Source organism: Octopus bimaculoides, chromosome 6 (genome assembly GCF_001194135.2).
Source record: "Octopus bimaculoides isolate UCB-OBI-ISO-001 chromosome 6, ASM119413v2, whole genome shotgun sequence".
Taxonomy (NCBI): domain Eukaryota; kingdom Metazoa; phylum Mollusca; class Cephalopoda; order Octopoda; family Octopodidae; genus Octopus; species Octopus bimaculoides.
In genome coordinates, this window is record NC_068986.1 from 105,703,566 (window position 1) to 105,721,551 (window position 17,986).

The 17,986-nt window shown below is 39.4% G+C and overlaps 1 protein-coding gene across 1 annotated transcript in view; it reads right to left on the minus strand.

Moving 5' to 3' along the window:
* Positions 1-17,986, minus strand: part of LOC106875703 (protein unc-93 homolog A) — a 42,363-nt gene that overhangs the window by 4,319 nt on the left and 20,058 nt on the right. The window contains exons 3-6 of the mRNA XM_052968501.1: positions 8,231-8,780; positions 5,159-5,310; positions 2,491-2,724; positions 575-766 (exon numbers count right to left, since the gene is read on the minus strand). Coding sequence (XP_052824461.1) covers positions 575-766; positions 2,491-2,724; positions 5,159-5,310; positions 8,231-8,780 — 1,128 coding nt within the window. The remainder of the gene's footprint in view (positions 1-574; positions 767-2,490; positions 2,725-5,158; positions 5,311-8,230; positions 8,781-17,986) is intronic.

Genomic DNA, 17,986 nt, shown 5'->3' on the forward strand with positions numbered 1-17,986 from the left:
ACCATATACGTACTGGCGTCGATCTAGAGTAGAAAAGAATGTGAGAACCATTCGATTACTGGCGGTTGATGTAATCGACTACTCACTCCCCAAAAATTTCAGGCCTTGTGTCTATAATAGAAAGGATTATTTCGAGAATTCTTTCTTTTTATTCTTTTACTGGCTTCAGTCATTTGACTGCGGCCATGCTGGAGCACCGCCTTTAGTCGAACAGATCGACCTCGGGACTTATTCTTTGTAAGCCTAGTACTTATTCTATCGGTCTGTTTTGCCGAACTGCTAGTTTACGGGGACGTGAACACACCAATATAGGTTGTCAAATGATAGTGGGGGACAAACACAGACACACACATTTTATATATATATATATATATATATATACGACAGGCTTCTTTCAGTTTCCGTCTACCAAATTCACTCACAAGGCTTTGGTCGGCCCGAGGCTATAGTAGAAGACATTTGCCCAAGGCCACACGCAGTGTGACTGAACCCAGAATCATGTGGTCGGTAAGCTACCTTCTGGCCACACACCCTGGGAACGACTATACAATTTAATTACGCAATCAAAATGTTAAGTCTTCTTGTTTTCTGTTGATAGTTTGGTCTCATGGTGAACTAAAACTGACTTACCAAGTATGAAGAAAGGAATATGGCCAACCCATTGTACCATTCTACCGAACGAGAAAGAACATATTGCGTCAACCACACCAAAACTGATCATAATATAACCAATATTCCACACACCGAGCGAACACGTGATGTAAGCCTAGAAAAACCAAAAGAAAGAATTAGGAATATCAAAATATATATTGTTTGTTATTTCTTTACTACCCACAAGGGGCCAAATATAGAGGGGACAAACAAGGACAGACAAACGGATTAAGTCGATTATATCTACCCCAGTGCGTAACTGGTACTTATTTAATCGACCCCGAAAGGATGAAAGGCAAAGTCGACCTCGGCGGAATTTGAACTCAGAACATGAAGACAGACGAAATATTGCTAACGTTTCTGACAGCTTGCCGCCTTAAAATATGTATTGTTTGAATCGTTGAGTATGTGTACGCATGCGCGTGTTTTATCTTTTACTAGATTCATGCGTTTGACAGCAGCTACGCTAGAGTACCGCCTTTGAGGGTATTAGCCGAACAAATCGTCCTCAGGGCTTACTTTGCATAATTTTTCAAACCTAACGTTCTATTGGTCTCTTTTGCCAGGCCGCTAAGTTACAAGGACGTATTCACACCAATACTGGTTGTGTGGCGGGGGAACAAAAAACTGGTACATACATACGTACATTTTAATTATACATACATACATACATACATACATACATACACGACGGGCTTCTTTCAGTTTCTGTCCATCAAATCAACTCACAAGGCTTTGGTCGGCCTGAGACTATAGTAAGAAGGCACTTGCCCAAGGTACCACGCAGTGGGACTGAACGTGGATCCATGTTGCTGGGCAGCAAGCTTCTTACCACACAGCTGCTACTCCTGCGCCTATATGTGCATAATTCTCACAAATGAGTTACAGAAAAGGTAATAATTGGAGATTAGTGGCTAATTATAACCTAATAGTACCTGGACAGACAGGTTTCTCTTCCTAGTTAGTGTAAGAGGACGATTAGAATGATGTAGTAAATGCACGCTGGGAACATGTGGAAGTAGCAGATGGAAGAGATTAGAGTGAAGTTTCTCTCAGGTGCTCAAACGTTTCTGGCAGGCTTTAAATGGGTTTCTCAAATGCGCCACTATGGTCTCGTTCAAAGCGCAGCAACCCTTCCAGATAGAATTTAAATGAAGACTTCTTTGGGTTAGCAAAGTAGGGGTAGTATTTTCTATAATTCAAGGTGGTTAGCTATACAGACAACAACTTTGTTATTTGCACGGTAATCCTAGACAGGAACCCAATTATCAGAAGTTGAATACCACGTTCCTTGCATGGAAAACATATGGAGAGTTTTCCGGTGGTGAGCAACGGACAAGAGGCAGTAATCCCTCTCAACCGGGACAAATCGGTGGGATTGGAACTCGGCATCCTCTCTCGCTAGACTTTGGTTACTGGTTAGGTGCACATTGAGGGACTAAATGAGGGATCGATAAAGGAACTAAACAAAATGTGTCTCTGAAAGGTCCGGCAGAGGTGACCAGCGCTTAAAATTATCCTACCTTTTTATTTTTCTTATTTATTTTCACTATATCCTGTTCTTTCCTCCTCTCTTTTTCTCCTATCCGATGATGGAAAATGTCCGAAACGTTACTAACCATTAACTCCTTTCATTTCCCTGGTTGTCAGGCTTTCGAAAAAGTTGGTAACCAAATCTTATTTAGGAATCACAGTCTAATGTAGTCTTAGACACTGGTCACAGCATCTTAGACAGGAAGGTTACACCTGCAGTGCTTTAGAACATAGCTCTGCTCAATAAAAACTGATCTAGGCCTCAAAGGGGAGATATTTCATATAAACGAAAGAAAACATACTTACACTTGTGTAGCTACTGAGAATAAAGGCTTGTTCAATGCCACTGTATATTGTTAAAGGAATCAACAGCTTCTGTTCTTTAGACAACCAGCAATGTCGTAGAGTCTCTCTAACTAAAATTATGCTGAAGCTTCTTCGTCCTTTTTCTTTCTCCAAACGAACGTTATCCAAGAAAAAGCATATAATTAGAATCGCCACAATACAACAGGCAAGATAGATTCCTCTCATTATATTCACCTGAAAAGAAAGAAAATAAATAATTAACAGTATGTCATAGCAGCGTCTGTTAAAAAGACCTATAAAGGAATTGGGAGGTTCATTATACCAGAAAACGAGCACACACACTGGTTCCATTTCACTTCTTTATTATTCGTCAATTGGTTAACTATTTAACTAATTAACTAGTCGATTGTTTCATTAATCGTTTGGTCAATCAATCAATCAGTTGTGCTTGTCAAATTCCATTCGGGATCTCTTCAATAACCCAGAGTAGAAAGAGGATGTCATCGAAGAGGTTGCGATGGCAACGGAGAGACTTTGGCAACTACAGCTGATTGACTAATTGATTGATTAAGTGAACGATTAATCAAACAAACGATTAGTAACGGGATTAAATAGTTAACTAATTGACGAACAATATAAGAAAAAGTAAACTGGAACCAGTGCGTGTGTTTCCTATTGGTAGAATGACCCTCCCGAAATACTCATAAATGTGTTCCAATACACGAGTTCGCACCAAAAATCTAGCAAGCCAAATACAAAAACGAGCCATAAAGGTAACTCTCTTTTACTTCTTTCAGTCCTTTGACTGCGGCCATGCTGGAGCACCTCCTTTAGTCGTGCAAATCGACCCCAGGACTTATTCATTGTAAGCCTAGTACTTATTCTATCGGTGTCTTTTTGCCGAACCGCTAAGTTACGGGGACGTAAACACACCAGCATCTGTTTTCAAGCGATGGTGGGGGGACAAACACAGACACACAAACATATATATATATATATATACGACGGGCTTCTTTCAGTTTCCGTCTACCAAATCCACGCACAAGGCTTTGGTCGGCCCGAGGCTATAGTAGAAGACACTTGCCCAAGATGCCACGCAGTGGGACTGAACCCGGAACCATGTGGTTGGTAAGCAAGCTACTTACCACACAGCCTCTCCTTCACCTGTATATAAAACTAATATAAACATGGAGGGTGGCTCCCTCGGGTTTTGTGGATGGTCCCATTTTTTTATCCTAACATTTCGTATCGCCTCTACATCATTATCGTCCCTGACCCCAACATTTTTACCAGTCACTTCCCCGCAAAACCTGATGTTCATCATTGACTATACCCCCCGCCTGTGTGTCCTTTCACTGCGTCCACCTCTGTCCCTGTCTCTAACCATCTCTCACACGCCCTTCGCAAACTTACCCACCCACCTAGTCTACCTAATCCCTGATCCCTATTCTCATTTTTACATTCACTTTGTACCTTGAGATTGCGCTCTCAATAACACTGTCTGACCCTCTCTCTCTTTCTCCACCTTTCTCTCTCTTCTCTCCTTCTCTCCTCCTAAGGAAGCCATGAATTTCCTCTTCAGCGAGACATCTATTCCAATCCCGCCATCATAATTTCTCCTCTCTCCCTCCCTCTATTTTTCTCCTCGCTCCTCTCCTTCTCTCTACCTTTCTCCTCTCTCTTCTCTCCCCCACCTCTCTCTCTATCTCTCTCTCTCTCCAGGTAGGAAAGCCCCGAATTTCCGCTTCCGCTAGACACCTATTCCAATTCCGCTACCATAACTTCTCCTCCCACCTCCACTCACTTGACGGGTCTCGTCTTGCGGCTTACATGGTCACCTCGCTAGTGCAGATGACACATAAAAATGCACCCAGTACACTCTTAAAGTGGTTGGCGTTAGGAAAGGCATCCAACCGGAAATGAGTATACCGAAGCAGACAATTGAGTTCGGTGCAGGCCTCTGCTTTGTCAGCGTCTGATGAACCATGAAACCCATGCCAGCACGGAAAACGGATTTTGATTATGATGATGGTGATGTTGATAGTGTGGTGGTGGAGTGATTGAGCGAGTGAGTGAGGCTACACTCACACTCATTTAGTAACATATGTAGAGTGAGATAGAGACGATACGTAATTAGACATATGGCCTCACACACACACACACACACACACACACACACACAGTGTAAACGAGCATGGCTTAGAGTTTCGCTTTGCATCCAGCTGGTTTCGGATTCAGACCCACTGTATGACACATTGGGGGACTTCTTTTATAGCCCTGGGCCGACTAATGCTTTGTGAGTGAATTTGATAGACGGAAAATGTAAAGAAGACCGTCGTGCGTGTGTGTGTGTATCTCTTGAGGCCTGCTAGTGCCTTGCAAACCTTTTGGAAAAGGGAACAAGTTGAGGACTGAACCCGGAACCATGTAGTTCGTAAGTAAGCTACTTTCCACACAGCCACTCCTACGCCTATCAATATTTCTTTTTACATCACCCCATTCTGGCCACTCAATTATCATCCCACTTATCTCCAACACCCCATGGATCTTTCCACCGCTCCCAAGGGGAAAGTACTGCCCACTTTGGGAACCACTGCTTTAAGTTACTCTGAGTATGCTTAGATACTCTGAGTATGCGACTGAAATATTTATGTACAATTTCTCTTACCTGATGTTCGTCCACAGAGGAAATTGGTGGCGGACCCGAGGAATTTAAATCATATTTAGCGCCACAGGATATGCTTGACGCGTTATAATCCGAAGGGTGATTAGTCTTCTGGCCGAGTACCAATGAGGAAATAAGATTTCCCCATATTTGGGCTGTAAAATATAAATAAGGATTTCAAACACTGGCAGAAAAACCACATGTTAAGTGAGGAGAAAGCAGCAGTTTATATCAATCCCAGTATTTCGTTAAAACTTGTTCTATGGGCACTGGAAGGATGTAGTTTAAAAAATCGGAATCGTTTTCTTTACTCTTCTGCTATTGCTAAAACAAATAGCTGATGGAAATCTTTTGGGAGATGTTAAAGTAAAGTTCCTTCCCGAATCACATCGACTCATAAGGACGGTTTCTTGGTTTCCGTGTCGTATATATTCCACACGTAGAGGGGACGCCAGTCCGTAGCCGGATTACTCATTTTTGCCAGCTGAGCGAACTGGAGCAACGTGAAATGAAGTGTTTTGCTCAAGAACATAGCGGCGGAATTCGAACTAACAACGTAAAAGGAGAAACTAGATACCGTAAAGGCATTTTGCTTGCTGATCTATCGATTCTATCATCCGTCGATTTCAAGAGAACTACCGATTGCGGATGAGCTGGTGATATTTTCTTTTCTACTCTAGGCACAAGACCAGAAACCTTTGGGGAGTGGGCCAGCTGGTACTTAATTTTTCGACCTCGAAAGGATGAATAGTAAAGTTGACCTCGGCGAAATTTGAACTCAGAACATAAAGACAGAAGAAAGACTGCTAAGTACTGGTGAGATATTACAAAGACCCATATAGTTGTAATGATGAGTTACTGGTCAACAAACAGGTTATTGATAACTTAAGAATGAATAAGACGATGAAGAAAGGTACTAACGACCCTGAGCATGGCACGAACTGATTGCCAAGAGGCTTTTGGGCGAGGGGGGCGTCCCTACACGTAGAACTTGTTTCATAAGCCATAAGTAAGGAATATTGATAATACACAAATATATCAAACATGTCGCGTCATCATCATCTTCAGCATCAGTAACATCATCATCGATTTTGCAAATTTATGTATAGAAATAAAAGAGGAATTATTATAAGTCATCCTACTCTACGTGGAGGGCTGCGACTGCAAGAACTAAGGGAGTGGTAGCGAGCGAGAGGGGTGAAAGGAGTGAAAGAGAGGAGATAGATAAGGGGAAAGCTGGGGAGTGAGACATAGAAGTAAGGAGAGGGAGAGTAAAAAGGAAAGAGGAGGGAACGATAGTGGGGAGAGAGAGAAAAAGAGAAATATGGGAGGGAGATAGAGGAGAAGTTGGAGAAAAAATTCCGGAAATTACGGACAGATTCGGAGAAAATTTATGGGAAAAAATAACGTGATACGGTAACATCTCCATTTGACGCCTTAAATCACGACGGTAAGTTTTAGAATGTTAAAAGGACGTACACACGGAAACAAGCCAATGAAGGCATACATTGCTATACTTCTGGTGAGTGATTTCAATTTTGCCAATATCAAATGGACGAAAGGCAACATAATCTCAGGAATGAAACACCATTGAAAGAATCAAGCGAGATCCCTAAATGATGTTCGTAGAACAAATGATAGTGTACCCGACATTTTGTACATCTGATTTACTAATAAGCAATGGTGGCTCGTGTACAGGCACTGCGGAACTGCAGCACCTCCGATTCCCATTCGATATTATTGATAACATTCAATATAATGAATCCGTTTTACTTTAATCCTTTCTTTATACTTGTTCATTGTATAATCCTAAAGCTTAATGTCTGTAGCCATCTCCTAGTTTAGGAACAAAATACAAAAATCGTTGTCAAGAATAAAATGTTTTGAATGGTACAACAATGCACTATAATACTAACAATAGAGAGAGAGAGAGAGAGAGAGAGAGAGAGTCTCTACGTTTTTAAACATACAAATTTGAAACCTTGGAAATATAAACAATGAGGACGACCCTTAAGGAATCTAATCAATGATTCTTTGGGGTGAAGTCTTATGCTATATTGGTAACGATTATGAAATTTACTTGAAAATTATATGTGCGTGTGTGTGTGTGTGTGTGTGTGTGTGTGTGTGTGTGTGTGTGTGTGTGTGTGTTGTTCTTGGCACTCCGTCGCTTACGATATCGAGGGTTCCAGTTGATCCGATCAACAGAACAGCCTACCCGTGAAATTACCTTGCAAGTGGCTAAGCACTCCACAGACACGTGTACCCTTAACGTAGTTCTCGGGGATATTCAGCATGACACAGTGTGACAAGGTTGACCCTTTGAATTACAGGTACAACAGAAACAGGAAGAGTACAGCAGGGTTCGCGACCATCCCCTGCCGGAGCCTCGTATGACCGCGAGTCCGCTGCCCTAACCACTGGGCCATTGCGCCTCCAATATATATATATATAACAAAGTTAATCGCCTCATCAATATGGCTGTTCAATGTTAGTACTGTTTTAACCCCAGGCAGATCTTCCGCCAGCTAGTCATAGAGGCAGCTAGCACCTCGTAAATATTACATGCAGGGGAGCGAACCCCTACCAGCTTCCAGTAGACGACGAGATCGCGAGATCGACTCGGTTTCCAACTAGTTTTGCTCGTCTTCAGTCGTGAACACCTGGTCGCTAGAGTGATCGCCAGAGTCCGCTCCAGTAAACAATATATCGATCATCGGTCACTAATTTGCAACAACTAAAGTGAAGTTAATCGCCACATCAATGTTACTACTAGTTTAACCCCAGGCAGATCTTCCGCCAGCTGGTTATAGGTACAGCCTGCTCTCCATCGTTTCGACAAAACAGACCAATAAAATAAGTACTTGGCTTACAAAGAATAAGTCCTAGGGTCGATTTGTTCGACTAAAGGCAGTGCTCCAGCATGGCTGCAGACAAATGACTGAAACAAGTAAAAGAATAAAAGAATAAATGCTAAGACAGTGTTGCTTTCGATTTATCGTCTGCAAACCATGAATCAAATAAGATACAGTAGAAACTAACATTCTCGAAACAAATTTGAAACGTTATACTCACATGACTGAAAGATCATGAAGAAAACTCCAAAGAAATGGTTAATCGAAGAATCTGAATCGATATTTTTCCATCTGGCGTACCAAATTCCAACTTCTGTGAGGTATGCACATTTTGCTGACCATAAAGGAGCTGCTCCTAATCCAACAATGGCGGACACTACAACCATCATCCACATTTTCGGGTAAAAATTTCCAGCTACGTAAATCGTGTAAGTAACCATGCTTAAAGCTACAGTCCATTTGCATCCGAGAAAACTTATGATTGGTGGTGGTAGAAATAAGCATGAGAGAATAAGAGCTGCATAAATTACCGCTGTGGATATAAGCCCAACATTATGTTCTTGGTTCAATGTACTTTGTAGGTTCATCAACGCCTGGAACGATGTAAATAAACATAAGAAACCAAAGCTCAACACCAGAGCATTCTTTATGATGCGTACTTTACTGATTGGTGGCGTGTTCGCAACAGAGATGACCTTTTCATAGGATGGTGGTAGATCAGCTGTTTTTATCTCGACCTTGTTGTCGGAGTAGCTCACTTTTTCCTTCATCTGGGAAGAGAAATAAGAAATGATGATGATGATAAGAAGAAGAAAAAGAAGACCTACAAAAACCAGCAATGCTTGTAACTGGAAGAATTCTTCGCAGGGTTATTGAAGCATGACCAATAAACAACAACAACAACAACATAGGTGCAGGAGTGGCTGTGTGGTAAGTAGCTCGCTTACCAACCACATGGTTCCGAGTTCAGTCCCACTGCGTGGCACCTTGGGCAAGTGTCTTCTGCTATAGCCTCGAGCCGACCGAAACCTTCTGAGTGGATTTGGTAGACGGAAACTGAAAGAAGCCCGTCGTATATATGTATATATATATATCTCTATGTATGTGTGTGTGTGTGTGTATGTTTGTGTGTCTGTGTTTGTCCTCCCAACATCGCTTGACAACCGGTGGTGGTGTGTTTACGTCCCCGTAACTTAGCGGTTCGGCAAAAGAACCCGATAGAATAAGTACTAGGCTTACAAAGAATAAGTCCTGAGGTCGATTTGTTCGACTAAAGGCGGTGCTCCAGCATGGCCGCAGTCAAATGACTGAAATAAGTAAATGTGTAAAGAGTTTTCTACTCTAGCCACAAGGCCCGAAATTTGGGGGGAGAGGGCCAGTCAATTAGATCGACTCCAGTACGCAACTGATAATTTATTGACCCCGAAAGGATGAAAGGCAAAGTCAACCTCGGCGGAATTAGAACTCAGAACGTAAAGACAGACGAAATACGGCTAAACATTTCATCCGGCGTGCTAACGTTTTAGCCAGCTCGCTGCCTTAATAATAATAATAATAATAATAATAATAAGGGTTTCAAATTTTGCTAAAACGGCAGCAATTTTGGGAGAAAGGATGAATCGATTACATCGACCCTAGTGTTCAATTAATATTTATTTTATCGACCACGAAAAGGTGAAAGGTAAATAATAAGTTTATTTTTTTATTGCCACAGGGGGCTAAACATAGAGAGGACAAACAAGGACAGACAAAAGGATTAAGTCCATTACACCGATCCCAGAGCGTAACTGGTACTCATTTAATCGACCCCGAAAGGATAAAAGGCAAAGTCGACCTTGACGAAATTTGAACGCAGAACGTAACAGCAGACGAAATCCCGCTAAGCATTTCGCCCGGCATGCTAACATTTCTGCCAGCTATAATAATAACTTTATCATTCATCTTTTTTTTACTCATGTCAGTCATTGAACTGCGGTCATGCTGGGGCACTGCTCTAAAGGATTTTAGCCAAACGAATAGACACCAATACTTTTCCGCTAACTCTCGTATTCTTTTTCTAATCAATCTGTTTTGCCGAATCTAAGTTATCGGAACGTAAGCAAACCACAAACCAATTCCGGATGTCGAGTGGTGCGGAGAGTTACAAATACACACAAAGATATGCGTAGACATATTATATATTTCGCTCAGGCATAGCGAGACTAATTCTATAGTGTAGAACTCAATATACGTATGGTTCAGAATACAATGTTATGTGAGTATAGAGTGATAAGAGAAAACAAAGAGATGACGTCGGATAAACTAAATGTTACATAATGAACTTGTATTGGCTTACAGCTGTTTCTGCTATGTGATTGACTCTTGGTTGAATACCAAGATAGCATCCTATAGCTTCGTCAGAGCTTTGCCAAATGAAGTGCACTTCATATTCAAAGTTACATTTTCAGAACATTATGAGCATTATGAGCGAGAAAGAGACCACCACATCTTATAGCAGAAATAGCTGTAAGCTAATGAAGTTCACTAAATAACATTTGGATCTTTTTTAAAACGGGGGCCACATCTTTCATTAACGAAACACTTTCAAACTTGGAACACTGGTAGAATGTGTCATATAAAACATCATTTTCTCTTAGTCTTCTTAAAAAAAAAAGAAATCCATCAGTTATTCCATGTTAAAGTTGTCGTATTTCTGTAATTTCAACCAATCACTGACGTCCATTCAGCCGATATACATTAAGTGCCGACTACATAAACAAACGATTCTGAAACAATTCTATCGGTGATAGGGTTAGGGTTAGGGTAAAACAGCAAATTTAAAAAGAAAAAAGCAAATAAAACGAAGAAAAAAAGAAAATGAAAAAAAGCAAATTTAAAATGAAAAAAGCAAATAAAACGAAGCTATGGCTTAATCAGCCAAAGGAGTAAATGTAAACAACTGAATACTTGTCAGTGATTGGTTGAAATTATCGAAATAAGACAATTTTTTACATGAAATAAATTCGAATACAAAAATATTTTCCTGTTCTATAACACAAAATAGATAAGTATACGAAGTTTGAAAGTATTTCAGTACCAAAAACACTACGTAAAACATTAATGAAAAATGTGGCCCCAGTTTTAAAAAAGATGCTAACATTTAATTTTTCCAGTGTCATATCTCTGTTTTATATAAATATATAATATAGAATCTCGGCACAAAGAATAATGGTAACAGTGAAATCAAGCAGTCAACGTTCAGAGGTATTTTATTGTCACTGGAACCAATCAAGGGTGTGGTTTAGTTCCATATTCATTTCAATGATACTTTTAGGGATTACCATGAAGGTGTAAAATTCCAATTTCGCACAGAAGGTCTCCTAAACTTAAATGAGCAAAGCTTCAGATCAAAGAAAAGGACCATGTAAGAGATTCTACACAATTTTCTGTTCGCTGATGATTGCGATTTGATTTCTCATACATTTGAAGGAATTCAAGAAACAATTGACAGGTTTTCTGTAACAGCTCATGCATTTGGACTGACTGTCAGCATCAAAATGACAAGCTTTATTCTAACCAAAACCTGGGTAGAACATACTCAAGATTCAAACGTTATGATTGACAAGTCACTCAAATGGATCAGGTCATATCTTAGAAGCACGGTAAACTTTAAGAGTTGGCACTCCGTCGCTTACGACGTCGAGGGTTCCAGTTGATTCGATCAACGGAACAGCCTGCTCGTGAAATTAACGTGCAAGTAGCTGAGCATTCCACAGACACGTGTACCCTTAACGTAGTTCTCGGGGATATTCAGCGTGACAAGGCTTACCCTTTGAATTACAGGCACAACAGAAACAGGAAGTAAGAGTGAGAGAAAGTTGTGGTGAAAGAGTACAGCAGGGTTCGCCACCATCCCCTGCCGGAGCCTCGTGGAGCTTTAGGTGTTTTCGCTCAATAAATACACTCACAACGCTCGGTCTGGGAATCGAAACCGCGATCCTATGACCGCGGGTCCGCTGCCCTAACTACTAGGCCATTGCACCTCCACAAACTTTAAGAATACTCTTGACGAAATCAATGTTTGAATATCTATGACTACGAATGCTTTTGGAAAACCTTCCAGTCGTTCGTGGGATGAGCACGGTGTCACTTTGAAAATTCAAATGTGTATACAAATGTATTTTAAGCACACTCTTGTGTAGGACAGAATAATGGACTCCCTACTACAGACATATAAACTCAAACCTTTCACATGTGCTGTTTGCGCAATATCTGCAACATAAACTGGCAAGATAAGATATCAAAAACTTAGAAAAATGTGATGTCTCCAGTGTCCGAAGCATGCCGCTGCGAATTCAGTGCAGATAGGTGGGACATGTTGTTCGAATGAAAGATGACCGCATTCCAAAAATTCTTTTGTATGGCAAAGTAGAAAACACCGCGGTAAGGGAAGACCCGTCTTAGGATACAGGAATAGTTGAAGCAATCATTATAATCGCTGCAGCTTAATTTGAAATCTTGGGAAAGTCATTGCCTTGATCGACGTGCATGGCGTAAAATGTGTCAGAACAATGTGTCAAAACAATTTGAGTTGAAGAAACAGAACAATAGAATAATTAGATCCTGCAATTAACAGACACATTTGCCCAATCTCAGACAAAATCAAAATCATCATTGTCCCCATAGCTACTTCATAACAAAATCCACCCTGGGACTCAAATTACATTCATGCATCCATCGCAAATACTCGTAGCTTCTTTTGTTCTTTTCTTTGTCTCATTATTTTTAAATCCTTTTCTTCAAACTCTCATACATCGAAATCGACGGAAGTGACCATTATTCATTGTATGTATGTAGGTAGGTAGTGTGCTGTTCTATGATGGTAAGATCAACAAAAATGTACTCCATCTGGTGAGTGATAAATGTTATTTAATACACACTATACATATTTGTTTATGAGCTGCTAATAGTTTCATGCGATGAAAGAGCCCGAGGATTGCAATAAGGCACCAGACGTGTTATAAAAAGTTGTTTTCTCATCGCATGAAATTATTAGTAGCTACAAAATATATATATATATTTATATATATATATTTATATATATATATATATATATATATATATATATATATATATATATATATATATATATATACTGTGTGTGTATATATATATATATATATATATATATACTGTATTTATGTATTTATTAACTTGTGTGCGAGAGAGAGAGAGAATGCGCGTGGCCTAGAGGTTAGGGTATTGCAATCACGATCTCGCGATTGTGGTTTCAATTCCTAGAACGGATGGTGCATCGTGTTCTTGAGCAAAACACTTCATTCCAACGTTGCTCTCTGATCACTTCGACATATATACGCTGGGGAGCCAATTATATACTATGGGGATTTACCTCCCTTATCTCAGTCATTAAGATAGTGACATGTGGTTATTTGAGTTGTTTTAACCTTTATTTCTAGCAATAGTGCTGCTAATCAGAACCCTTTGTCACTATATATATATATAATATATTACACGACGAGCTTCTAGATAGTCACGTCTACCAAATACATTCACAAAGCACCGGTCGTGGTCGGTTCGAGGTTAAAGTAGAAGACACTTGTCCAAGATACCCCCAGTAGCACTGAACTAAAAACTACGAAGCTGTAAAGCGAACTTCACAGCGTGCCCTTGTTTTCGGTGTCGTCAAGGAATTTCTCAAACTTTGTTCTCTCTCTGTCTATCTATCGCCCTTTATCTATATATGTATAAATATATAATTAGAGGATAAAATCATTAAAATTATTGAGTTTTATCAATGACCGGCATATAAAAACCTTTTAGGTAAAATACATTTATATAGATATATTACCGTATAGGCTTCAATTATACTTAAGGGCACAAAAAACTATTATGCCTATATACTGAAAGAACGCGCCGAATACGTCCTTCCACTTGAAATGTTCACTCCAGAGTTAAATTCTGCTCCGGCACAGAATAAAGAATTCAATTTTAGAAGAAAAATCAAGAGATGTGGTTCTGTGTCGCGTTGAATCTCCTTGAGAACTACGTTAAGGGTACACATGTCTGTAGAATGCTCATCTATTTGCACTTTAATTTCATGAGCAGACTGTTCCGTTGATCGGATCAAATGGAACACTTACCGTAACCGACGAGTCCCCGACATGGACGGATGTACGTACAGACAGAGACACATACATACGTTTGTGCGTGTGTGTGTGTGTGTGTGTGTGTTCGCCACCACTTGACAGCCGGTATTGGTTTGTTTACACCCCCTTTACCTAGCGGTTCGGCAAAATAGAACGATAGACTGATTACCACATATATGGCGGCGAGCTGGCAGAAACGTTAGCACGCCGGGCGAAATGCTTAGCAGTATTTCGTCTGTCGTTACGTTCTGAGTTCATATTCCACCGAGGTCGACTTTGCCTTTCATCCTTTCGGGGTCGATAAATAAAGTACCAGTTACACACTGGGGTCGATGTAATCGACTTAATCCTTGTATCTGTCCTTGTTTGTCCCTTCTATGTTTAGCCCCTTGTAGGCAAAGAATGATTACCACATTTACAAAAGTGAGCTGTGTTGATTTGTTAGATTAAACCCCGCTCCAGGTCAATGCCCAAACATTCCGGCCTTTCAGTTTCTGCTTTTACATACATCACAATGTTTGTCTTTCGAATTATTAATAGATTTTTTTTTTTTTTATCATACGTCTGCGAAAGATCGGTTGAAATAAAAACATACGGCCTCAATTAACTCTATTTTAAAAGAAAATACTTTTGTGGGTCATAGCCACACGACGCTCAACCTGTCTGATTACTTTGCAGCCAAACAATATTTCGGAAGTTAAAATTTCTTATATATATATATATATATATATATAAACACGACTATATTCAACGAACAGGTGAACTAATGTAACAAAGCTGGAATCAATGTTCTGTGTAACATTCATATTCTAGGTGAGCCGTATAAAATACCAATGCCGAGTCACAGTAATGTTAATTGTCATCCTCTTTAATTACGATTCTTTCCTTCATATCAATCCACCTACTTATACCCCCGTCCCATTCGGCAGTTTTCGCATTAATTTATTGTCCCTCAACACACATTTTTTTTAATGTAGGTCAAGTACAGAGACATACTTAAATATTATTATTAAATACTGATTATAAATATATACATATATGACCTACATATGAGTTTCGCATTTAATGCTGCTGTTGGTACTTTCTTAATTTTGTTCACCGCATATTTCAACATATATATATATATATATATTCAACGAACAGGTGAACTAATTTAACAATGCTGGAATCAATGTTCTGTGTAACATTCATATTCTAGGTGCACCTTGTTTACCATTTTTGTCCTTGTTCTTTTGCCACGTCATGTACCCAGTTATGTATCTATATGTACATGTGGATGAACGTACATACATACATGTACATATACTCATATATTGCTTATATATATATATATATATATATATATATATATATACATACATACACACACACATGCAGGGTCGGCCAAAAGTCACTTAATATTCAATTTTATCTATTCAATCCAATTATGAATGTTTAATAATAAATGCTGCGAGTTAAAAAACAAAATCACGGTTTTTTCTTTTTTTATATATTTCCTTCAACATTTGTCTGTTTATTAACGAAGTCTCATTCAGTTGTTAAACATAAATTTTGAAATTAAGTGCCTATTATTTACTGTCAAATGACTTTTGGCCAAACCTCTCTCTTATATATATATATATATATATATAAGGTTTAGAGGTGATGCACAGGTATTATTATTAGAAAAAATAAGGTACTCAGAGATCTGGATGGTTGTACATTTACAGATTTTTTATTAATGTCACATGTTTTTATAATCATATATATTAGCGCTTTCATCTACCCTAATAGATTCTTCAGATTAAATTTTTTTTTAAGGGATTCGTCTCTCTTTATAATATTCAGTGTGTAGGGGAGGAGAGTTTTTATCTCTCTCTCTCCACCCCTACACACTCAATACTATAAAAAGAGACGAATCCTTTCAAAAAAATTTAAACCTGAAGAATCTGTTAGAGTAGATGAAAGCGCTAATATATATGATTTATAAAAACATGTAACATATTAATAAAAATCTCTAAATATATAACCATCCAGATCTTTGAGAACCTTATTTTTTCTAATATATATATATATATATATATATATATATATATATATGGAGTATCCTATGTGTGGACAAACAGTGTGTGACGACAAAAGAGATAGACTTTAATATCGTTGGAAATATTAAATGAATCAATTTATGGAGATTCACAAGCAGGACTAAGTTTCTATTTCAATGTATGTTTCTGTGTGTGCGTGTGTTTCTTCTGTCATGCAGTGCAAATTATACAAATAAATGTGCAGCAACGATTACGTATGTGACTCCAGTTGACAAGGTTGCGTGTTGGACTCCAGACGCGGTCTTGCAAGACTCGTTTTAGGCGCAGCGTGGCAGTATGTTTAAGATTGTTTTGATACCACGTGTTTTCCGCTACAGTCCTACTGCGCTTCAGGCCTACTTGTTCAAGTGTCTTGTACTATAGCCCCGAGTAGACCAGTGCCTCATGAGTGAATATACTAGACGGAAACTGCATGACATTCCGCCATATACATACATGCTTTCATATATACATGCATAACAAGCACGTGTCATGAGTAATTTCTCAGGGTAGACAGTTAGTGACGTTTATTTAGTAAAACACAAATAAATAAGCGAAACACAAGCGCGTGACTGTGTTGGAGGCAGATTTACTTCTGCCTTTAAAGCGCGTAAAGAAAACGTTGTTGTTGGAGTGTACGCAGCACGTGTACTACAGCAGTGCTATGCGTAGTTTTAATACTGAGATTGAAAGGTAGGGGGCGAATTATGCCTACATATCTACAAAAAAATATAATTTTGCATTTTATGCAGAGTAATCATAGCAACCTTCATAATTTTATTGAATTAGATGCATATTTTGCCATAAAAGGAAAGTCTTACTTTCGATTTATTTCATTCAGAGTAGGCACTGCCTACCTTACCTACCCAGGCGGCACGTCCCTGATGCATACATGCATACAAACATACATACATACACACATGTTTGTGGGTTTTGTGTTTGGGTTTGTCTCCACCACCACCACTTGACAACTAGAGTCATTTTGCTTATATCTTCGTAACTTGGCAGTTCGGCAAAAGTGTCCGATAGAATAAGTACCATGCTTTTAGAAAAAAAATCCTAAGTAATGTTGATTTGTTCGATTAAAGCCATCAGGGCAATACTACAGCATGACTGGAGTCAAATTTCTGCTCTGGCTTAACCACATGGTTCCGAGTTCTGTCCTACTGCGTGGAACCTTGGGCAAGTGTCTTCTACTATAGTCCTAGGTCAACCAAAGCCTTGTGAATGGATTTAGTAGACGAAAACTGAAGGAAGCCCGACTTATACATATGTATATAAGATAGATGGATGGATGTGTGTCCCACCATCGCTTGACAACCGGGGATGGTAATTTAGCGGTTCGGCAAAAAGAGACGGATAGAACAAGTACCAGGCTTACAAAGAATAAGCGCTGGGGTCGATTTGTTCGACTAAAATGGCTGTGCTCCAGCATCGCCACAGTCAAATGACAAACAAGTAAAAGAATAAAAAAATGTACATAAAAGAATGTACATAAAAGAATCTCTCTCTCTCTCCACCCCTCTCCCTTCTCTCTCGCTCAATTTTAATAGTTTTTCCTCGTTTCTCTTATCATACGACTTACAGATGCAGAAAAATATGGCTACAGTTTTTCTTTTACTTGTTTCAGTCATTTGACTGCGGTCATGCTGGAGCACCACATTTAGTCGAACAAATCGACCCCAGGCCTTTATTCGTTGTAAGCCTAGTACTTATTCTATCGGCCACCTTTGCGTAAACACACCAACATCGGTTGTCAAGCAATGC